This window comes from Macrosteles quadrilineatus, unplaced genomic scaffold, assembly GCF_028750875.1.
Source record: "Macrosteles quadrilineatus isolate MER2022 unplaced genomic scaffold, UCM_ALF_1.0 Scaffold_1__1_contigs__length_201487025, whole genome shotgun sequence".
In the NCBI taxonomy this organism is placed as follows: domain Eukaryota; kingdom Metazoa; phylum Arthropoda; class Insecta; order Hemiptera; family Cicadellidae; genus Macrosteles; species Macrosteles quadrilineatus.
In genome coordinates, this window is record NW_026542594.1 from 72,275,685 (window position 1) to 72,300,321 (window position 24,637).

Genomic DNA, 24,637 nt, shown 5'->3' on the forward strand with positions numbered 1-24,637 from the left:
TTTCATGAGTTCCGCTGAGGTTGTTGATTGCAATTAATCGGATGCATAAGTGGTGTTAGTGAGGCTCCAGTGGTGGAGTGGTAACCAGTGTAGTCAAGTAGATAATGAGAGTGGTCGATTCAGGGAGCCCAGCTAAATATAGCTCCATCACAGTGTAGTGCTGGTGCCAGTGCCAGGAATGCTTATGTCATGGAGTTACAAACCAGAGGTTGGCACTACCAGGTAGGCCTACACTGTCTTAACATCTCTCACCTCTAATATTAGAAAGTCCTACTGCTAAATATAAATAATAAAAATTAAAATTATAGTCTGTACTCTGTAGGTAGTGTTTATATTTATTTTTCATAAAAATACAATATAATTGTTTATACTTACCTAGTACATGTATACTTTTACGTTAGTTGTACAGGTTCGGTTAAAGTTAAGTTAGTTGTGCTTATTCACTTGTTTTGTTAAAATGTCAGTGACTTCCCTTAAATTTTTAAACATTTTGCCCATTTGATAATACTGACATGCACCACTAGTGATAGACACTAGGCTGAAGGCAAGTTTGATGAAATTATATTGAATATAACTTGTGTGGTTAACCTGGAATACTTGTTTACCACACCCAAGGTAATAGCAATTATTAGGCAGATGCAAAGTAAAAATTTGTCATTGGTTAATAAACAAGACTCTAATTGGTTTGTGAAAAGTTAAAAGTAGTTCACATGTGATGTTAACGTGTGTTAAGAAGATTGTTTTAAAACTTTGTAGTAATAACCTAGGAGAGAGAAGATAACTACTACAGTGAATGGTATGTTATGATAGATGGATGGATTTTATTAATACAACTACAAAGTTCTAATGAAACTGGCAAAATAATTTACTGATTATTAATTTACCAGACAGATTTAGGTTGTTATGTTGCTCTTTGTCATTGTCAACATAAGGTGACAGTACGTTCAATAGATGCAATGTTGTTGTAGACTACTGTTTTAAAAACAGAGTTGTTCATGGATTTTTCTAAGGTTTTGGATGGCTTAAAGCAATACAATTTAAAAGGTATATGTGTAATTTATGTGCCATCATAATTATTAACCCTTCCAGGGCTAAATTAAATGAAGGGCTGGAGCTTAATTATTTTTGGCCAAAAATCAAAAACTAAAGTGGTTGTGTTTTGTATTTATTTCACTTGAAATAATTCTTGGATCATAAAAAGATTTTCCTTAGGGCTGAACTAATTTTTGTACAAAAGTTATGAAGAAAATAAAATTTGATTTGACGGATATATCCGTCTTTGGCCCACAAAAAACATAAGGTGGACGGATATATCCGTCTGCCGCCCTCAGTGATAATCACAAAATATGAACACTGCCAATAATCTTGACTTACTTACTTACTTGAATACTTGAATCTTGCATCTTTGACAGATCTAGTCTGATAGATTGCGTCATAATTTATAATATAATCAAATAAAATAAAACTATATACAATATTTACAAAACCATAAAAATGGCTACTATAAAAAAAACTTGGCCGTCTATTGGATGGCAAGGCGGACATACGTTATTTTACAAGGGGCTCATCCTCAAGTTCTTTAAGGGAGTAGAGCAGTCTATTAGCAAGTATCCCTTTTAGTTCCCTCTTGAAGGAGGGCACATCCATCTCCCGCATCTGGGTAGGCAGAGTATTAAATATTCTGATTGCTGAACGGGGATAGCAACTCAAGGTACGACTAAGACGGCAGCGGGGAACGTCGATGTTTTGGGCCTTCCTAGTATGGTAATCATGCACCTCCTCTCTCTTACTGTAATCCCTCAAGTTGTTCTTTAGTAAGATCAGAATATCCATAACATACTGACTATATACTGTGAGCACCCCTAGTTCCTTGAAGATTGGCCGGCAATGGTCCAAATACCCAGCAGATGTGACAATCCTCAAGGCCATTTTTTGTAACAGAAGTATATCCTCAGCTGCTAAGGAGTGCCCCCACAGTACAAGTCCATAAGTCACATGACTGTGAAACAAGGCGTAGTACACGGATAGGAGAGATGATCTAGGAATTTCTGGCGTAAGTTTTCTTAGGAGATGGAGCACACAAGATAACTTGACACATGTCTGCGCAATGTGTTCGCTCCAACTTAGTCTGGTATCTAATGTAAATCCCAGAAGCTTTACAGTGCCATCTTCCCCTTCTCTCCGCTTCAGCGTACAAACCAGGGACTGGGTTTTGTCATCGTTGATTTTCAAGCGGTTTACAACAAACCAATCCTTGGCTCTCTCGAGCAGGTCTTCAGCCTCTGTTGGCAGTTGGTGAATATTTACACCTCTAGTCAGCAGTGTTGTATCATCTGCAAATAATAATGTTCTCCCACTCAGATGAAGGTCGTTGATCATTATAGTAAAAAGGAGAGGGCCGAGGACAGATCCCTGTGGCACGCCGTGTGAGAGATGGCCTATGCTGGAAAGGGCTCCTCGCAGAGATACAACTTGCTTACGGTCCCTCAGATAGTTTGAGAGGCTCTTGAGAACAACACCGCCAACGCCATACTTGCCCAGTTTTAGCAGGAGGATATCATGAGGTACTACATCAAAAGCCTTGCTTAGGTCGCAGAGGCTAAGCTGCACGGACTCATTTTGCTCAAATGCTTCAGAGATGGTGTTGACTAGGCTCAGCAAGGCGGTGGTGGTAGAGCGGCCTTTTCTGAATCCATGTTGGGCATCTATAAACAGGCTATTGTCCTCAAAAAACGACATGAGTTGGTTCTTCATAATCGTTTCGAGTATCTTTGAAAACACAGGTTGAATGGAAATAGGCCTGAAATTAGACAAAGTGGAAACATCACCCTTCTTCTTATGGACGGGTACGGTTCTAGCCATTTTCAACAAATCTGGGAATGAGCCTTTACTGAGACATAGATTGACTAACCAAGTGAGGGGTACAACTAAAGAATCGATAAGAGCCTTTAGGGCCATGCAGGACACTCTGTAAAAAATATCTTGGCTTCTAGCATTTTTGAAGTTCTTAACAATTGATATGATATTATGAGTACTCACCAATTTCCAAGTTGTTAGTGTGAGTGCTGGTTGAATGTCATTAATCGAGGCCAGAGGGTCCGTCTGTAAAACAGGCAGGTTAGAGACAATGACCTGAACACTACTTAAAAAGAAGTTGTTAAAATCATCAGGTGATGCTTCAGTATTTAGAATAGACCTCTGAGTACGATGCTTATTTACAAGATTCCAAGCAGCTTTACAAGGATTTGGAGACTGCATGATTGTCCTAGCATTACAGGCTCTCTTGGCCTGAGTGACCGCAAATTTGTACTTTTTCTTTACCCTAGTGTAGAGGTTCCTAAAAGTAGCAATAAGTTCAGGCGAGTTAGCAGCCTTGTAGTGATCATGGAGACTATTCATGTGGGCGGCAGACGGATATATCCGTCAACCTTAGGCTATTCCTTCCCTTGTTTTATTTTTTATCCATAAAAATGTATCTATAATTCTGAAGTAAATCTAAACCACTCAGTTCAACTCCTCGTTTCCTCAATCCCATTCCCCGCCAAGACTTCCACTACGTAAAGACTGTTCTTCAGGTTCATCATATCCATCACATTCCATATTATTATTTTCACTGCCAAGTATAAAACCCCCCTCAGACATACTTTTATTAAGCATCTAAATTATATCTTCAAATTTCAGATGGTTTGCATTAGTAACTTTAGCTCAACACATAAAAATAATGTACCAAACATAAAATGTAAACATCACTTACTATCAACCCCATGTGTGAAGTGACAGCAATATTTACTTACGCACACTCTATGGTGCAAAATAGCCGAAACTGCTGCGGCAATTATTATTGCCAACCACAAAAACAAAATAACCCATTTATAATGCAGTGTAATGTTTATTACCCTATTATAAACATTGTATATCAATTCGTTTTTTGGATGGATATATCCGTCTTTATCCCAGAAAAGAAATTTCTTGGGACGGATATATCCGTTTTCAGCCCGGAAAGTAAACAAAGATTGACGGATATATCCGTCCATAGCCCTGGAAGGGTTTTAAAGTACTAGCAGAGTACCCGTCCTTCGTACGGTGTTGGCGTATAAGTATAAAATGCTAACTGCAGTTATGCTTGTGCTCTGCATTTGCAATGGGGGAGGACACGGTTTGAGAAAATTTGGTTCTTTAAATTTACGGTATGCTATAGTATAACACATCTACCATAGCCATAATATTCTACCACTGTGAGAGAAACAATAGAAAAAATTAAATTATCAAACATTTGCACAATGTCACAAATTATTTATTAAATTAAAAACAGAAATTACTGTAATCAATCCTACTTTGACAGTTCTTATTTTTATCCCAGCTTTTTGTTGCTGATTAGTTTAAACAATTGGTTTAATCAATGAATACAAACTGTATTAATGCTTATGCGTATTTAATGCTATCAAATATCATAGAACACAACTTGTTTAGTTGAAACATCTGGCAAAATTGTTTAATTCCTTTAAAATAACTATGAATACCCATGAAAATAACATGGAAACATCGAACTCCCGTGGGGCATAGCCCTATAGGATTCTCACAACGTTAATATGCCTATGTGTTTATCAAGTACCTCTCTACAAAATGTCAGCTCAATTGGTGCAGTATTTTTCCTGTGATGGAACTTTAGAGTTACACACAAGCATCCTACTTTCATATTTATAATTATTACAGTAGACCTCCTCTTAACTGACCTCACATTAAGAGTCCTTGGAGGCTAGCGGCCATCTTGGATAATTTAAAACAGCTGCTGAAGAGTTATTTATCGTAAAAAAATATTTGTTCAAACACCAAAGTGTTACTAATTTAAATATGTAGTATACTGTGAGATTAGAAATGTTCTTTGTAGTTATCAATTGTTCTCCAAGGGAGTCCATGCAAGCTAAGGGTTGTCTTGATTTGACCACCATAAGAGCAATGTTAATTTCGTTAATTTCAAACAGCCGTTGAAGAGCTATTTGATCTCAAAATATTTTTTCAAACACCAGAGTGATTGTAACTAAAATATCTAGTTAACTGAGAAATTTTCTTTGTAGTTCTAAAACTGTTTCACGAGTTAGCGCGTCTGGGCTCCAAGGACTTAACCGATAACCGGATTATCTGCCCTCGATCGTAAAACATTAGTTTGTTTTAACTGGCTTTGAGAGCAGTTCGGTTTTACCGCCGCTTTCTAGGAATCTCATCATTTCCGCTCCGACACTCGGAGATGGGAACCATATGTCGCGGAGTTATAAGTTTGTTCTAATTTAAGTAAGTATATGGAAGCGTGAAAGAAGTTTTATTTTTGACAATTAAAGTATTTAAGTTTCAGTTAACATCATCTTTTTGCTATTAGTTCAACTAGTCCAACTCACTTTGTTTTCTTTTCATAATTACAACATATGGTATCAATTACATATGTTAAAAACAGTCTTTTGGGAAATGTTATGGCTTTGCCACACTCCGGCCACTTGAGAAATTTCTTCAACACACCTGGTTAGTCTCATCACGGTTAATTTCAAGAGGGTACAGTAATTTTAAAGGTCGAATTATTTCCTTTTTGTTGCTTAAAGTGACTGTCACGCTTCTGATATTTCCATCTCTGCTTGAGTGTAGTTCATTAATTCGACCAAGTCTCCAACATCCTCTGGGTAAATTATCGTGAATAAGGACAATATCTCCAATACTGGGGAATTGTGAAGACCGGCAACGTTTCTGCTTGATTTCAGATTGAGTCCTTTCTCTCAAACTAGTTAAGTAGTCTTTCTTCCAAAGAAACCAAAATGTGTTTATGAGGTTCTGTTCTTTTTTCCAAGTTTGAAGTAAATGTTCAGTGTTGGATAGCTTATGGTCTGGATTAGTTGTCTTGTGTCCAAGGTGATTTCCACTCATCTCAATTTCATTTTTCCCGTGAAAATTCAGGAAATGACTGTGAGTTAAGATACAATCTGATAAACTAGCTTCACTAGAAGAGACGCACACTAAAGGTCTTGAATTTAATACAGCTTCAATTTAGTTAAAGTAGTTTTCAACTGAGTAAATGTAAGTACTCTCGAACCAATTGTCTTTCTTAAACACCTCTTTACTAGGGATATAAGTCGCTCATAGAAACCACCCATCCAAGCTAATAGTTCAGGAATAAAACAGAACTCACATCCCTCATTATTTATGTAAGATAAAACACTAGAGTCGTTGAAGTTTTTTCTCCAAATATCTTCAGTAAATGAAGTGGTGAGTTTGAATTGAGGGGCATTGTCTAGAAATATTTGTTTTGGTTTACTCTGCTTATGAACCGTTTGAGACATAGAAGAAATTCTTCAGTCGTTAGATCGTTAACTAGCTCTAGATGAATGGCTCTTGTTGTAAGACAAGTAAATATGCAGCCATAAACTTTCCTTAAATCTCCATTGTCATTGTTGTGATAGTCTTTAATGTATAATGGGCCGAAGTAATCGAGTCCGGTGTGGCTAAATGGGATCTGCTCTGTAACCCTCTCTTTCGGAAGTGGAGGCATGGGTGGTAATTTGTATGGACCATCCTCCCAACGAATACAAGTTAGACATTTCTTGATAGTTTTGTAGACTTGAGATCTTCCACACAAAATCCAGTATTCTTTTCTTATTTCTGCCAGAGTATGTTGAACTCCAACATGAAATAAAGCGTTGTGGAAGTGTTGTATCACTAGAGTTGAGAAGTATTCATTTTTTGGTAGAAGTTTAGGGTGTTTCTGGAGTATTGAAAGTTCAGCATATGAAAGCCTTCCAGAACACTTAAGCAGGCCGTCATAGTCAAGAAACAGTTTCAATTGTTTTTTAAGTGGATCTCCTTTATTGGTTTCGATGTTACTTATAGTTTTGGAAAAGTGTTTCTTTTGAACATATTTCTCCCATCTTAGTTTAGCCAACTGGATTTCTTCAGAAGTAACGTTATTCGTGGTATGACCAATGGATTGTCTTCTACACTTAGAAGTTAATCTTTCGCAGAATGCTGTTACTCGTAGTAGTTTATTCAGAGTCGAAAATTGATTGACATCAATTTCATATGAGGGTTCTACGATCCTTTCTTCAGCTGTCTCATTAAACCCTGTTAATTCTTCTTTAACTTCATGAATTTCTTCAGTGGGATTAAAGTTCCAGTTCGGCCATTTATTTTTAAGCAGATTAAACCACTGAGGCCCTGACCACCACATTTGACAGCTGCAAATTTCGTTCACATGCCATGAGTTGCTACATCTGATGGATTATTTTCGGATGGAACATATTTAAATATGACATCTTTATTTGCCTTTATTTCAGAAACTCTTCGTTCAGTGAATTTAGGTAAAATCTTAGTTGTGTTAATCCAATGTAAGACACGCTGGGAGTCGGTCCAAAGAAACTTTCTTGAAACTGGCTGTTCTAAATTCTTCTCCACAAAGTTCAAGGCACGCAAACCTATTAAAACCCCAAGTAGTTCCAGACGAGGCACAGAGATGTTTTTCTTAGTTTTAGGAGTTAAATGGCTTTTGAAAAATACAAGTTTAGATTTTGAAACCGCTCAGTTTTGCACACGAACATATACTGTAGTTGCATAGCAAATGTTCAAAGCATCGGTAAAAGAGTGTAACACAATTGAGGTTGGTTCTAAACCAACATATCTTGGTATTGAAACATTAGAAATGCCGACAATATCACGTTTTATTTCTTGCCACTCCTTGCATTTTTCCTCGGTTAGGGGCACGTCCCTGTCCAAATTTTCTTCCCACAAACTTTGAATAAAAAGCTTCGCTTTCAATGTTACTGGGATAAATAGACCAGAAGGGTCAAATATTGAGGATACAAGTTTCAAAACAGTCCTCTTTGTATAATTATCTTCTATACAGTTAATTGGTTTTATGCTTAAAGTGTCCTCTGTAGTATCCCACTTTACACCCAAGACATTACATTTGATTCATCTTCTTTTGTGAGCTTACCATGAGGAATGTTCTCTTTGAGCGCCTGAGAGTTGGAGGACCATCCTTGGAGGTTCATGTTCGCTTGTGAAAACAAAACAGTTACAAAGTCGTACAAACCAAGAGCCTCTTCATCAGTTTTGACTCCAGTTACCATATTATCAACATAGAATGAAGTTTTCAATTTCTTGATGTCTTCTGTTAGTTCACTATGGGACAGGTGGTGCTTTATAGTAGCACTTAATAAGAAAGGACTTGAAATAACACCAAACGGAACTCTGGAAAATCTTAGTTCCTCAATGTTGTTTTGATTCACTGGCATTGACACATCTTTTAACCATAAAACCTAGTAACATCTCTATCAGATACGTTTAAGTTCAGTTGAAGGAAAGCTTTTTCTATATCAGCTATTATCCCTATAGGGTTAGGTTGAAAACGTATGGGCAATCCGCATAAGTCCTCTAGTATTACTGGGCCACGATAAAGGCAGTCGTTCAAATTATTAGAAGATTTCTTTGACTTGGCTGAAGCATCGTACACTATTCTTACCTTTGTTGTGGATTTTGCTTCATTAAATATGGGATGATGTGGAATATAATGCTTAACAATGGAATTTCCAGTTTCCGGAACTTGTTCAATGATTCCCACTGATCTCTGCTCCTTAATTATGTTATCATACTTTTGAAGCAAATCTGGTTGACTTGATAACCTTTTCACAAGTGATTTCAGTCGAGCTAATGAGAGAAAATAATTATCCGGCAAATTTGAGGTGTATTCTTTCCATGGCCAAGAAACCGAATACCTATAATTAATCCTATTCTCGACTAATTGCATAGTATTATTAAACTGCTTTAGAGCATTATCATAATCAATTTCAAATGGATTATCATGTATACCTAAAGTTTCAAGACTCCAGAGGTCTTTGACGTTAAGTTGCTCTACAAGTTGAGAATCTGCAGAATGAAAGTAAGCTTTAGGAACAAACAAGTTAGATGGCTGGACCGTAGTTAAGAATGAAGTTGAGTAAGAGTCAGTTTCAAAAGAGTTTATTAAGCTCCTTCCGCTGATGACCCAGCCTAATTTAGTGTTTAAGAGGAAAAGTCCATTGCTTACCTCAATTTTGTAGTCATTTATAAAGTCCAAGTAATAGTAATTTCCAATAAGAAGGTCAATTTCGGAGTTCAGGTGTTGACCTTGAGCCAAAGTTAAGTTAGGATATATTGATTTTATTTGATCAATAATATCTATCATCCCGCTTGAGTGGACTTGTCCAGTTATGTGAGGCACAACATTTGCTTGTACGTTGATTGCGTCTTTATTTAAAAGCGAAATACCAACACAAACAACAGGTATCTCAAGAGTTTTACAACTTTTGTTCCCGAAAGTGAACACATTTAAAATCTGATGTTGTTCGGATTTTAATTGTAACTTAGAAGCTAATGTCTTTGACATGCATGACCTATGACTAAGTACCTGAATCGAATAAAAGTCTAGAGTGTGAGTTAGTTTGTTAACTTTATTTGTAACATTTACAATTGCAGTTTGTAAAATTACCTGTTCGTTAACTCCAAGAAGAGATGATAACTTAGTTGATTTTAGTTGAGTTGTGGTCAAGTGTGGCGAGCCTCCAATTGGTTTTGGTACTTGTAACTCTCTTCCTGTAGTCAGAACAGTCCTGGGGGATTCACAGCATCTTTGGTGATACCTGGTGGAAACTGTTTAGGGCAAAGGCTCCTGTGGTGATTTTTACTTTGTTTACTGTAATATATGTGCCTTATAATTTGTTATAACTTGTATACTCTATGGGCTGTGCTCCCTACCTCAATTCGTAAGAATAAACTTCTTCTATGTTCAACAATCGACATGAAAGCATCTCTTATTTCAGAGCCTTGTCTAATTCTAATGTCAGTATACATATTTAGTAAAGATGGTTTTAAGTGTCAATAATTGTTAGTGTTGCTATAAAAGAAATAGCATACATTACATTTACAATAAACACAAGCCTTGAAAGTTTTACAAATTTTAAGGCTATGTCCCCTTTTTAAACAAACAAAACATAAACCATTTATTTTGTCCTTACGCTCACTTACTGTGCTGAATGCCGTGCATTAATCACTCCAATGGTCTTTCTCACAAAATATACATCGTCTTAGATTGCAGGACCTATCACCAGTTAATAGGGTCTCGTCAGTTGAGGTAGGTAGGTTTATGAATGATATGCTCCACAGTCACATCCCTAGACTTAGTAGAAATTCCCAAAAGCAATTCTGATTTCTCTCTCTAGCGATTAGAATGTTTTGAATTGTATTACAAAGTCGATTTACATTTAATTCTTCGCCTTAGTTTAGTTCTTCAACCTTCAGTAGAACATTGAGAGGTAACTTACTAGTAATAAGTGTGAGGAAGTAGTTTGAATTTGTATCCTCCCCTAAGGCTTGTAAGCATCTCATATGTTTTTCAATTATGTCGAAGGTACGACGCAAGAATTTTGTGTCATTAGACTTAACAGGAGGAATTTCTATTAGTGACTTGTAGTGTGAGTTTACAATTATTGGTTTGTTAGCAAACCTAGTCTTCAGTAAAGAAATTGCTGTATTATAGTTTAATGATGTTAGTGGGAGTCCGGATATGCAACGTTTAGCTTCCCCCTCAAGTAATGAATTCAAATAGTTAAATTTGTCAATCAAGGTAAGTGAATCATTGCTATGAATGGAGGAGGAAAAGGAATCCCAAAACTCCTGCCATTTGAGGACATCACCATCAAAGGTTGGGATCACAAGTTTCGGTAGTTTGACCAAACAACGTTTAGGTTCTGACACTACAGTTTGATCATGGGAGTTACATCGTTTGTCTGCATAATGGGGTGTGAAGGAATCTATTCTTACCTGTAGTTTTGCAACTACTTCTTCGCAATTCAGAACAAGTTCAAATGGATCTCCCACTGATGTACTTACCCCTCCATTCGTCGAGTCATCGATTTCAATCTGACTGACTAAGAATAAGTTATTTTGTATTCATCTCAAAAAAATGTATGTTTCTGAAAACAGTTGCTATTTTTGTAATATATTATTATCTTATCACTAGAGTAAACAAACAGCAATTTGTAGGAAGAGCAGGGGAGGGGGATTAACTACTCCAAGGTCAAGATAGTTTTTGTGACTCAGCCTCCTGTGTGAGGCTATAATTCAACATCCTGTCTTGTAACAAAATGGTTGCTTGCATCTTTAATTTTGACTAAAAGTGCTGTTCTGTACTATGATAGATTTTGAAGCATCAATTAATATTACAGCACTAAAGTTATTAAAATAAGAATTTTTATTGACTCTTAAGTATAATTTATTCCACTGAAAGTATTTGACTCAACAGTGTTTTGTGTTTATTTAAATGTAACTTTTCTATCAATACGAAAATAGGAGATAAGCATAAGTATAGTTTATTTCATAAATAATGCTAGTACGACTTCAAAATAATGATTATATAATTCCTAATTCCAAATGAATGCACTTTTTTGTTATTTTTTTTGGGATTACCCGTTTTAACAGACCTCTTGAGCTATCCGACCTAGGTCCGGTCCCATTAGGGTCGGTTAAGAGGGAGTCTACTGTAGTAGGATGTTCTGCCATACATAAAGAAACACTTAACAGGAACCTCAACAATGAGTTCTGATAGCATGGTTGCTTGTTAAAAGACATCAAACAATAATTGCCCGTAGTGGCCTATGCATATTCATTCACAATATTTAGGCGGTTTGAGGGAGAAGATCCCCCATCACTTTTTTGAATTTAATATGTTGCTTTATCAGCTGTTCAGCTATTATTTTAATGGTAAGGGTCAAGTGGAGGGGATAGATTTATTCTCCTAAAACTGCCTAAATATTGTGAACGAATTATAGTATAAAGAAACACAGAAACAACAAAACGAAGAATGTAGAGAAATATGAGTACATTTCTGATAGATAAGTGACGCAGTGACGTAGCCAGGATTCCCAAATGGGGGGGGGGGGGGGGGGTCGAGTCACCGGGGGGCCGGGGGGTATGGAATGTTTGGAAAAAAAAAATGTTTGGAAATATAGGCCCTAAAATGGCCTTTTTCAGCTCTCATGGCATTGAAAATAACCAACCCCTTTGACAATAATTTGGCTTAGTACGTCCAGGCATATTTTAAAATATGTTTATTAAGACATTTAAAGGCCTTGGTGGATATTTTTTGTTTCTTATTACTAATTGGCTACGTGTTTATAGCCAATTTCTGTGAAAATATAAAATTGTTATAAATTATTAATCTAAGTACTGTCGTGTAGAATTTAGATTGTTGCTAACTCATAAATGCTGTAACAGTTTCAATGACCTCTCAGACGCCTTAAGACGTAATTTTCTTAGTGATAGAATAAGTTAAAAATGAGATTAATTGAAGGTTTAGTTGAAACATAAGGTATGCAACTCCCAAGGTGAAAGTTTTGTATTTTAGTACAATAACGATAGACCTAACATGAAATTATTACATTTTAAAGAATTAATTTTCTCTTTCCTTTAGCCGCCATCACATTCAAAACATCTTCTGCGGTGAATGGTACAGGATAATGAATAGCCATTAAGGCTAGTCCCCTCAGTCTCTCATTTCCCATCCTATTTCGTAAATAAGTCTTAATACGTTTCAACGCAGAAAATGACCTCTCAGCTTCACATGTTGACACAGGCAGTGATGCCAACACACATAGCAAGTACCTGATGTTTGGATAAAAGTTCTTATCACACGAGTCTATCACTGTCATGAGTTGAGTCGGCCGGTCTGACTTTTTGACTGAACTCCACTTTTGACACCACATGGAGTATTCAGCATTGAGTAATTCTTGTGAAACTCTGCTTTCATAATAAACATTCAAGTTTTCCAAAAGGTGGAGGTCTTGAAGGCTACATTTTTTTGGGAGGATTACTTCAATTGAGGACAGGAACTTGCGGTTTTGATTGAATCTTTCCTCGATGTTGACAACAAGTCCGTCTATAGCTGGAATAAAAACTGCTCGTTTGAAGTAATCCTCTGGAGAGCTATGGGGATGGTTGTCTCGTTTAGTTTGACTTTTAGTTTGTCTCGGGACTTCAATTTCACACTCAAGAACTAACTCAGACACCAATTTGGATCGCTCAAAAATCTTGTGAAACTGTTCTTCGTCTCCAGATCCAGCTCTAAGATCCTTCAGTCGGTTCAAATATGTGCCTTAAAAATAAGAAATAGGGACTAGGGAGTAGTATAATATATAATTTTACATTTAACTTAGTAAACAAAAATATATATATATTTATGGCCGGAAGGGGGGGTCCGGATCCCCCGGACCCCCCCCCTTGGCTACGACGAGTGACGAGTAACGATTTCGGTTTAGGTCATATTCTTTTTAATGGAAATCAGATGCATCTAGGCTACATTATTTGTTGAAATGTCACTTTAAATGTTTTCCCCATTAGTATTTTGTAAACAATTATGAAAGAGAGATCCAGCTTTTAGATAGCCTAATCATATGTTTCATATTCAAGCAAAAGGACCCGTGCTCAAATTGCACCTTTTTATAGTGTTCAAAACTTGTTAGCAAGGAAAACAAATACAATAGTGTTTTACCATTCAAAGACTATGTTTGTTTATGTATTATTTATGTTATACTTATTATATTTATTTATTTATTATACTTACAAGACGTTTTTTATTGTAGAGTGCTCTTGTGGACAAGAACTACCGCAATGTCAGCGTGGTGGATGTGCTGCAAGTGGAGAAACTCGGCACTCACCCTCAGACATTCCTGGGCAAGATATTTCCCCAGCTCTGCCATGCACTGTCTTTCAAGAAGTTCTACTACCCTTACGTTTATGAAACTGTAAGTAAATCGGGTAGCTTTAAAAAGTTTTATTCTGATTAAGAATGATTTTTCTTGAAATTTAACTGCCTTTAACATGACTTATCTTGTTTTAAGTTCTGACAATCTTCTAGATAATTATTTTCTCGCTTACGGTTTAATTAGTTGTTTCATTCATGTGTTCAAGATTTTTATAAACCCTTAGTCAGTTAATTTGAATTCAGAAAACCCTCATCAACATGAACTAGGCCTAATTATGTTTCAAGCTGTTCAATTCAATTCAATTTATTTATTCAATACAACACGATGACAAAAAGGGCATTATAACACTAAGCTACATAAGCCTCATAAAAGGCTTGTCCGTAGCATTTCTTGATTTCACTTAAATGTCTTTTACATGCATCTCGTTGAGTCAGCCATAATTTAATAGTTTTCCCTTCCTAAACAGTAACAAAGCTTGAACCAACAAACTTAACAAACTACATAACATGAGTATAAACATATAAAATAGTTGAGCAGAGAAAAACAGTAACAAAATCAATATAAGTAATACTGTAATATTTTACCTAAAACTACTTAACATAAGTATAACAAGTTTTAAAACTTAAATATCAACAGTAACATGTAATTAAAATGACTATAAAGATTAATCATAACATTCAATGATATCGATTTAAAACAAAAACACAGACAAAAATAAGTTAGCCTACAAGTATTTTTTGAATTCTCTATTATTTAAATAAATCAAGATTTTTCAACTTTACCTTTAACAATTTATAAGTTTTTACCTCTTTTAGACTTTGGGGCAGATTATTGTTGGTACCAAATGGTCCATATGATTTATCAAAATAATATTTTTAGAAATGTATATCATTAGCGTGGTAATCGATGATTTAGGTGTTGAATGATGAGAAGATCAAGCAGGTTATAGAGCTGTCGGCCAAGCAAGCGCTAGAGGAGAGCAATGCGGACGTGTCGGATCCTGTCATGTTTGCCGCAATGTTGCGGAGACAGGGAGAACGAGCTGTCAAGATACTTACAGCTCTCAGGTCCACCTTCTCTGACGCTATCCTCAGGTAGGCCTACTTGCACCACAATGCAGACAGTTGTATAGCACAACTTACAACTCTCAGGTCCACCTTCTCTGATGCTATCCTCAGGTGGGCCTACTTGCACCACAACGCAGGCAGTTGTATAGCACCACTTACAGCTCTCAGGTCCACCTTCTCTGACTCAGGTAGGCGTACTTGCACCACAATGCAGACAGTTGTATAGCACTTACAACTCTCAGGTCCACCTTCTCTGACGCTATCCTCAGGTAGGCCTACTTGCACCACAATGCAGACAGTTGTATAGCACTTACAGCTCTCAGGTCCACCTTCTCTGACACTATCCTCAGGTAGGCCTACTTGCACCACAATGCAGACAGTTGTATAGCACTTACAACTCTCAGGTCCACCTTCTCTGACGCTATCCTCAGATAGGCCTACTTGCACCACAATGCAGACAGTTGTATAGCACTTACAACTCTCAGGTCCACCTTCTCTGACGCTATCCTCAGGTAGGCCTACTTGCACCACAACGCAGACAGTTGTATAGCACCACTTACAACTTTCAGGTCCACCTTCTCTGACGCTATCCTCAGGTAGGCCTACTTACACCACAACGCAGACAGTTGTATAGCACCACTTACAACTCTCAGGTCCACCTTCTCTGACGCTATCCTCAGGTAGGCCTACTTGCACCACAATGCAGACATTTGTATAGCACCACTTACAGCTCTCAGGTCCACCTTCTCTGACGCTATCCTCAGGTAGGCCTACTTGCACCACAATGCAGACAGTTGTATAGCACTTACAACTCTCAGGTCCACCTTCTCTGACGCTATCCTCAGGTAGGCCTACTTGCACCACAATGCAGACAGTTGTATAGCACTTACAGCTCTCAGGTCCACCTTCTCTGACACTATCCTCAGGTAGGCCTACTTGCACCACAATGCAGACATTTGTATAGCACCACTTACAACTCTCAGGTCCACCTTCTCTGACGCTATCCTCAGGTAGGCCTACTTGCACCACAATGCAGACAGTTGTATAGCACTTACAGCTCTCAGGTCCACCTTCTCTGACGCTATCCTCAGGTAGGCCTACTTGCACCACAATGCAGACATTTGTATAGCACCACTTACAGCTCTCAGGTCCACCTTCTCTGACGCTATCCTCAGGTAGGCCTACTTGCACCACAATGCAGACAATTGTATAGCACTTACAGCTCTCAGGTCCACCTTCTCTGACGCTATCCTCAGGTAGGCCTACTTGCACCACAATGTAGACAGTTGTATAGCACAACTTACAACTCTCAGGTCCACCTTCTCTGACGCTATCCTCAGGTAGGCCTACTTGCACCACAATGCAGACAGTTGTATAGCACCACTTACCTCAGGTCCACCTTCTCTGACGCTATCAACAACAATTATAGGAGTCCTTTATATGCTATTATAGCTAAAATTTGGAAACCTCTTTTGCACAGTTTTACAAAATACCATGTTGAGATTACTTTTTTCTCTTAGTGTGATAAAATTCGCTTGCAGTGGAGATTGCCCTATTTTGCCTTTTTCAGCAGTAGAATTTATTCACACACTTAAAAATTATATTATAATTATGTGACTGTGATATAGCACACAAACTCATAAGGCGTCACTGGGTGATTACCTGTATGGGATCCTAATTTTTTAATGGTTGTAAAACGAGTATGTTTCTAACATTTGCTATGAGCAGTGTGCTGTGCAGAGAAAAGCTTTCTATATGTCTATTTATTATATTTGGCTTGCTCTTTAAGAGATTTACACAATTCCTTTGGCTGTTAACTTAGCCCACATTGAACTCTATTTCTTAATAAAGATAAATCCTAACTTATGTTTTATTTTTTTTTGTCCGATGAGGTAAGTCTTAATTTTAATCTTATAGCCTAATAGATGAACTACTTTAAGAAATATAAAATTAAAAAAAATTAAAATTAAAATTCAAATAAAAATTTAGTAAGTTGAGAATTTCAAATATACTGGTTGAATTCTATGGGACTAACAATGGTAACTTACAAAATGGTGGGGCTTCCAAAAGTGGATGAAAAGATTCTAGGCTCTAGTTACATGTGTTTGTTTCTTCAATTATAAGTGATATAATTTAAGCTCTTTAATCTCAGGGAGGGGTGGTCGTGCCGGTTCGAATGGTATATTATGCTTTACACTTTAAAATACAGATAATTTAGATAGTTTAATTGTTGCTCTGAAATAGACTAAGTTTATTATGATATTGTAATATGTCAATATCATAAGAAACCTAAGAAAGATGCCAATTGATTTCACTGAATTTAATGTAATAATACCCCCGCCGCAGCAAACCTGCAGTCTAAGCGAATTTCCATTTGGATTTAGACAAAAACAAATGTCTCCATAAAAATTTCACGTTTATTCCCTATTTAAATAAAATTAGTTTAACGAGTACTTAGGTTTGCTGCAACAGGGAGGGTAAAAAAGTGTTTTTGTTGTAAAATGTTAATAGCCTACTGTATATAAGAAATGAATGTATTTTCTAAATTTGATCAAAATATGTTTATTAACAAGCAAACTGCAACAGTTAACTTATTCTCCATAAAAATAACATGGGAATTTTAAATTTAATTATTTTTAAAATTTTTTCCGTAACCATTACGCGCATAATAACGGTTCAATATACTACATTATTTGTTTTTTTAACCTCTACATAATGGTTTGGAAAGAAATTATGAAATTTTGTGTTTTTAGGGTAAAAAATGGGAAAAACCTATTTTTACCCCATAAAACCCCCCATAAACCCCTGTTCCCATAGTCCGATCATGCTGGTTCGCGAACTCGTTCGAATATATGTAGGTTTACACGTTTGTACCAAATTTCATCAAAATCGGATTATTTTCTTGAGATGATATATATATGAATTTGAACGATGGTGTTTTTGGCCTCTAGGGACCTCAAAACGAAAAAGTAAATCGGTCCAGGTCTTACCATGAGTACAGTAAAACCCCTCATATCCGGCCTTGGTTTTACCGGTCCTCTGTTTATCCGGCCCCTTCCAGGAAGCCAATATCAAAATGTTTTTTCTCACAGCTTACGGACGTTAAGATGCAAGCACTAGTCTTTGTGACTGCTCAAGTTATCAAATAAATTGTTCTCACTATTTATCTGTTTTTTAATACATTTTTTGCTGTGTCACTATACTAAGTTGCGCTAGTAGGCCTAAACCTTTTGATCAGTTGGTTGATTATTACCAAAGTAGGGTTAGTACAGTACAGTATATTATTAATTTTTGTATATTACAAAATGGATAAAAATGTTGAGTTGAAATCACATTCTGTGGTTGAAATGCATGTACCATTTGAGTCCTAATGATTTTCAAGTCCAATTTATAGTCATTTTTACCTTCATTAATAGTTGTTGTTGCCTGGAATCATAATATTTGTACGTTCTTCATTACTTAACGATTTTAACCTACAAATATGTTTTTTTTCTTTTTACAAACATTTTTATTTTTTTATAACCCCAGAACAGACTGGAATGATACTTTTCACTGTATATATTGATTACCTATTGTTATAACTGGTATGAATTATCATTTTCATTGTAGGTTGGTTTATCCAGCCAAATCGTTATCCGGCCAGGGGCTTGGTCCCGTGGTGGCCGGTTATGAGGGGTTCTACTGTACTATGGTAATAGCTTATTCCCTATATGGGAAATTAATTTAGAATTGTTTATTATTATTTTGTATTTGCAGTGATTGACATTTAAGTTGTTAGTTTAGTTGTCTTTGAGATGTATGAAAAAGTAGAAAAAAGACACTACCAGAAGAGAGCAATAAGGAAAGAACACACATACACACGTTCTATGTTTGTTATGCAATATCAACTAATATTCTCCTAAAATGTAATCCTCTGTGATCACTGTTCATGATGCATTTAAAGTCATTAAAATGTTGTATAACTAAAATCTGTGTTGTTAGTAGGAAAACCTTTTATTAAGAATAACGGTCCAATTTGAAGTATGTAGATCTTGATGAACATTGTGCCTACATCCTAATAGGCTACGCTGATTTAAAATGTCCAATGAAAATTTGTCCTTAGTTATAACAAAATGGAACACATAGGGGCATTAACAAACATTATAGGAGAAACACACAAAATAATAGAGAAATTATTATTTATGATTAATTAATGACATGTAATATTACAAGTGTCAGTATAAGAACGAGTGTGAATTCCACTCTAAGGAGTCCACTGTAGTAACACAATGTGATGGATGGATGGTTGTCAGCAGACTAGCGTCGTATGTGATGAACAAGGTGATGTCCCGACTGTTCTCGTGTGTGGTGGTACACCCAGCCCAGCTGGACACCCTGAGACGAGCCAGTGAGTCACAACTGCCTCTCATCTTCCTGCCTCTCCATCGGTCTCACCTCGACTACATCGTCATCACTTTTATCCTCGCCAACAACAACATACAGAGTCCACTTGTTGCTGCTGGCGAGAATCTGCGCATTCCAGTCTTTGGGTAAGTGTGTTACATAACAACTATGTTTATTGGTTGAAATGGTTTGTTCAAATATATTATAATTTGAGCTTTTAACAATTTGTTAATTTATATTTACTAGAGGTCGTCCAGTGGTCGAAAACTCGACCAAAAATATCTAATGGCTTCTCTATTTTTACCCCACACTGTAAATAAAACATGTGATAGGGATTTATTTTGAAAGTGTCTTGAAAAAAGCATTTCGTATCAAGGGCTGTAAACCAATTGTTTTGCCTATGTGGCAACATGGTGTGAATGCCATCGTATCACGTTGTGTGGCTTTGGACCAAAAATGTGTCCCATAGCAAAATCGGCATTTTAAGTTCATAAGTCCAATGTCTGAGCCACAAAACTCCCGAGGCACTTCTCTTATGCACATTTACACATCCATAAATAAACGCACACATCCATTTACTCACATAAAAATATCCATCGAATTCAGTAATTCAGTATAATAACTACATCTTGTTGATTAACTCTCATATTATAGAGACGGTTACGGTTTATTCTTTCTACCCGGCCAGTTAATGTTCGCCGTAGGGGAATTTCTAAATGATACTTGAAAGTCACTCAAGTTTATAATAACAAATAATACAGTAAAATTATCGAAATTTCACAAAACAAATAGTAAGTATAATAATCGGACATATCACACAACACACAATCAGTGCAAAATCAGACTCACCACCATTGAGAACTAAATTTGTTTATGTTATTATTTTGATTTCATATTTTAGAGGATGGTTGCTTTACAGCTGGTGAAAATACCACAAAACAAATATTATTAATGTACACACGCCAACGTGGTTTGCAGTGCATTTCATACAGTACACGGTTTTTAAGTAGGCCTATACATGTGATTGGAATTTCTTTAATTTGTTTTGATTTTCTATTTATATTGAGTTGTTATTTCGTCACCAGCATAGCAACCCATAAGACCCATGTTAATTTTTCAAATTTTCAAATTCATATTTCGAGCTTATTTTAATTTATAAAAGGATTCTGCACATCTCCGCTGAGAAAAAAGGTTTTAAAGAAACATGCTTGCCTATTAATATTTTATATAGATAGATATAGATATTTTTATGTTTAACCAGCTGTTTGACTCGCTCTTTGCCCGGGAAAATTCTAGTAATCTGAAATAATCGTTGGTGGAAATTATTTACCAGTTAAATGGTTAGCTTGTTGTTAGGTAACTGTGTTGCATTGAAATACTTCTAATAAAAAATAAGTATAGAGCTATAAGTGGACCGTAACTGTGTATATTAAGAATATACAATGAATATAACAGATGTTAATTAAATAATTTCAAATACAAATGTCATAGAGAAAACAAGCAATTATGGGAGTATGGCAAAGAGTATCAAACATACTGCCCGCCAAAAAACTTGTTTTTTCTTTTTATTTAATTTGTTAGTAGAAGACATAACCTTATTACCGGTCGAATGACTTCTCCTTGACTGGTTTGTAATCTTGCAACTCGAACGATTCCATCTTTACCATGTAGCATAACTCTGGCCATTTTCCATGTAAGCGGTGGTAGGTTTTCTTCTTTGATGATCACTACATCTCCTTCTTGAATATTTGGAATGCGGTTGGTCCATTTGCTTCGTTGTTGTAGCGTATTTAAATATTAAATATTTAAACGAACATCGTTTCCAAAAATGTTGCCGCTGTTGCTCCGACCAACAGGTTGGTTTTGCAGTGGTTGTGGTCGTGATCGTGGTTGTTGTCACGTTGTCTCAACAGAGCTAGACGTTCAAGGGCCTGGCCGAGTAATAGGAGAGTTACTGTTCACCGGAACCGTATCGTCCTCTATCTTTAACCGTTTATTCGGTACCAAGAAGGTGGTAATAAGATCATTTTTCGACATACCTGTAGCCTAGTATTCACATCACACATAAAAGTTCACAAACTCAAAACAATGTAAAATATAACCTTATACTGCTCATATAAACACTGATCCAACAAAGAAACAAAAACAAGCACAAGCACTAAGTATAGTATGCAGTGTATCCACACGACCAAAACAATAATCCTGCTAACTGGGTTGAAAAACCCCGTTTTATCCCGTTTTTGCATTATGAAAACCGTTGTATTTCGCATGCATATTTTTGTTTGTTTATTTCTTCTGAGTGTAAAATTTGACGTATATTAACACGTTCACTGCGTTGTATATTTTTTAGCATTATTCCAATGGTGCGTTACGAGATCTATAGGTCTCGTCTGCTATGATTAACCAGGTGCGATACGAGACCCCGAGATTACGTTGCGCAGTAATCTTTTGCGCATCATAACCTCGCAAAGAAAGGCGAGAGAGCGCTGAGTGTTTGTTTATCTGAACCAGTACAATGTTGACAATCTTCAGCCAGCCCAGGAAGTAAATATGACGTCATTGTACGAGACCCCGAGATCTCGTACCACACAGCTGTAATAGTTCATTATTTATTTGTATTTATTCTTTTCCTACAATAACAAATTAAGAAAAATATAATTATGTTATCTGTTTATTTACGAATTCCTTATAATCGTAACCGTTATACAAAATATATTTTATCTTTCTTTTATCACTTTTTATAATAATGCGTTTCGTTACGGCTGATTTCATGCTAAATAAAATACAAATGAAATATGTTTACAAATTACTGTATTTATTTCGTTATAATTTTGGGGTTGGGCTATGACCTCGAAATGAGTGCGTGCCAACAGTGAGTCGAGTGGGCGGGGGGAAGGGATGGGTGCAACCTTGAAGCTATATTTAGACTTGCACCAATTCCCTAAAGCTATGGTTCCACAGAATGCGGAATCTCCGCCATGCGGGGCGATTTTTTCCGCTGCGGAATTAAAACGACACTGGTTTAACGGAGTTCCCATGTGTGCGGTTCCACTGACGTGCGTTTCCGCATCCCGAATTTTCGGTTCCGCATGGCGGACAAATCATACTGGTCTGAGAGCAGTAGCAGTGTGGATTCCGCCAGCGGAGAAGAGCCATCAATTAATTATTGTGAACTATCCTATAAGTTATTGTGATAATTTAGTTTCCTAATATTATTTCAATAACCTTATTCTTTTCGGGGCTTGTATTTTTTATTTGTGTATCAATGAAACTACAATTTAAGTTCAAATTGTTACTTTATTAATGTTTACTATCACCATCCTCATAAATAATTAATAAGGCGATTTTTAAAAACTAGGTCTAACATCAGTTGACAATAAAAGTAACCACAATTAAAAATAATTAAGTCTGAATATTTCCTAATATTATTTTATAGTATTTATGGTATTATATTTGTGTTCCATACTCGTCGCTAGTTTGGACAGAACTGAATTTCCGCAACGTTATTTCCGCAGTCAGTGGAACCACCCCTCCAGATTTACGCTACGTAATTTTTCGCAGCGGAAAATTACGCACCGCATGGCGGAAGTTCCGCAGTCTGTGGAACCATAGCTTGAAGGGCTGCGAAAGTGATCCCAATCGCAAAACAAAAACCAATGATACAAAGTTGTTTATCGGAAATTGCTTGTCCGGTTTGACAATTATTTAGCATTGATTTTTGAATGATTTAGTAGGGACCAGGAGAAATATTTGAATTAATGTAAAAGATTTGCTTTTTTACATCAAAATACAACATTGCACAATCGTGATATTTTAGGTCATTTACCAGTGACCTTTAATACGCATCCGTTAGTGCTGCTTTAGAAGAGAAACACGCCGATAGTTAAAAAAAGATTTATGTTCCCGTAGTTGAAAACGATAAATATGTAGACCTGTAAAACATTAGATAACTCATAAAAATAACAGCATAAAAACGCCATAATTCTTTCTCTTTGTTCTTGAATTATTTCTTTGGTTTCCTTCTTTCATCCAAGCATTCAACAAAGGTTACCATGGTTACTAATCACCCCATTAGCCTCATGTAGTGCTTGGAACAACTATTTTTGATACGAGACCCAGGGGTCTCGTATCGTAATAAAGTAAAAGTTTATTACTTCAGTACGTTACGAGATCTATTTATCACGTTCATTTCATATTTACTAGTTGATACATCAAGATAATGCATTATATATGTACAAGTTTCATTTCTTTACGATAACTGTACGCCGAAATATCGATGTCATAATTTTTGGAAAGAAGCCAAATTATGGGTCCCGCAATACGGGCTAGGTCCGGTTCGAGACCTTGGGATCTCGTAGCGCAGTGAACGTGTTAAATAGTGGTTTAGGCTCGTCACACACTGTGTCAGGTCCGGTGGAATCGGATCAGGCATGCCGGATCAGGTAAATTCGGAAACCAATAGAAAACCATTAATTCAAATGGAAGTGCCCACACTGCATCAGGTCCGGTGCGTCAGGTGCTCTCCAGTAAAATTATTTCAGTCGAGAAGCGATAGGCTTCAGGCAAGCTTCCGGCGCCGGAGAGCTCGCGCATGCGCAGACGACTTCTACTCACCACGTAGCAGCAGACGTGGTTTTTTGGTGTTTGTTTACTTACGCTGTACGTTTTGTTACAAATGTCATTAGAAGAGAAATTGATCGTGCAAGTGCAGGAGTACCCTGTGCTATACGACCTGGGCCACAAGGGCTACTACAACTTAGTTATTATTAAGGAAAATATTTGGGAAGAAATAAGTGATCAATTTAATACTACTAGCCCTACTATGATCTCTTCTTCACTGTCACTCATTGTTAAAATTAAATTTTGTTAAAACTAACTAGTTGTTGATTAAACAGTTCTTCAACTGACACTATACGCTGTCCTCGCATAGACTGGTCGCCGGAACTGGAACGCCTGATGCAGTGTGTGGAAATTTGCCGGATCTGGCGAAAAACCCCGGATCAGAATAAACCGGACCGGAGGCAGTGTTGGACGAGACTTAAAATGCTAGTTGTTTAAATGTTTGATGTCCCAAATCACGTTTTAATCTAGCTCACGGTCTAAAAATTCCATTTTCGCGATAATTATTGAAACACTGATGTTAGTTAGTTGACACTCTCGCCACAGCCACAGGCATAGCGCTAGCGCAGTGCTGCAGTTCATGTTCGCGCCACATCCACTCCACTGTTCCAATCCAATCCAATCATGCAGCACGCAATAGTCAGTGGACTGAACGAACAGAGACTCAGTGGCACTCGGCAGCGGCAGACTAGTTAAAGGGTTGGAATACCGTTCCCCGTTGTATAATACACTTTGAATATTGCCCTGAAGTAAAGAATCGGTGTTTTGAAAGGATTTTGACAAAGAATTAAAAAC

The 24,637-nt window shown here is 36.8% G+C and overlaps 1 protein-coding gene across 9 annotated transcripts in view; it reads left to right on the forward strand.

Annotated features, from left to right (window-relative positions):
* Window positions 1-24,637, forward strand: part of LOC128983573 (glycerol-3-phosphate acyltransferase 1, mitochondrial) — a 223,575-nt gene that overhangs the window by 110,022 nt on the left and 88,916 nt on the right. For 5 of the 9 annotated variants that reach the window (XM_054402900.1, XM_054402899.1, XM_054402894.1 and 2 more), the window contains 3 exons: window positions 13,650-13,811; window positions 14,688-14,866; window positions 19,132-19,368. In XM_054402900.1, coding sequence (XP_054258875.1) covers window positions 13,650-13,811; window positions 14,688-14,866; window positions 19,132-19,368 — 578 coding nt within the window. Of the gene's footprint in view, window positions 1-175; window positions 223-594; window positions 616-693; window positions 797-13,649; window positions 13,812-14,687; window positions 14,867-19,131; window positions 19,369-24,637 lie in introns of those variants that run through there. The other 4 variants (XM_054402901.1, XM_054402903.1, XM_054402902.1 and 1 more) reach the window with 4 other exon arrangements.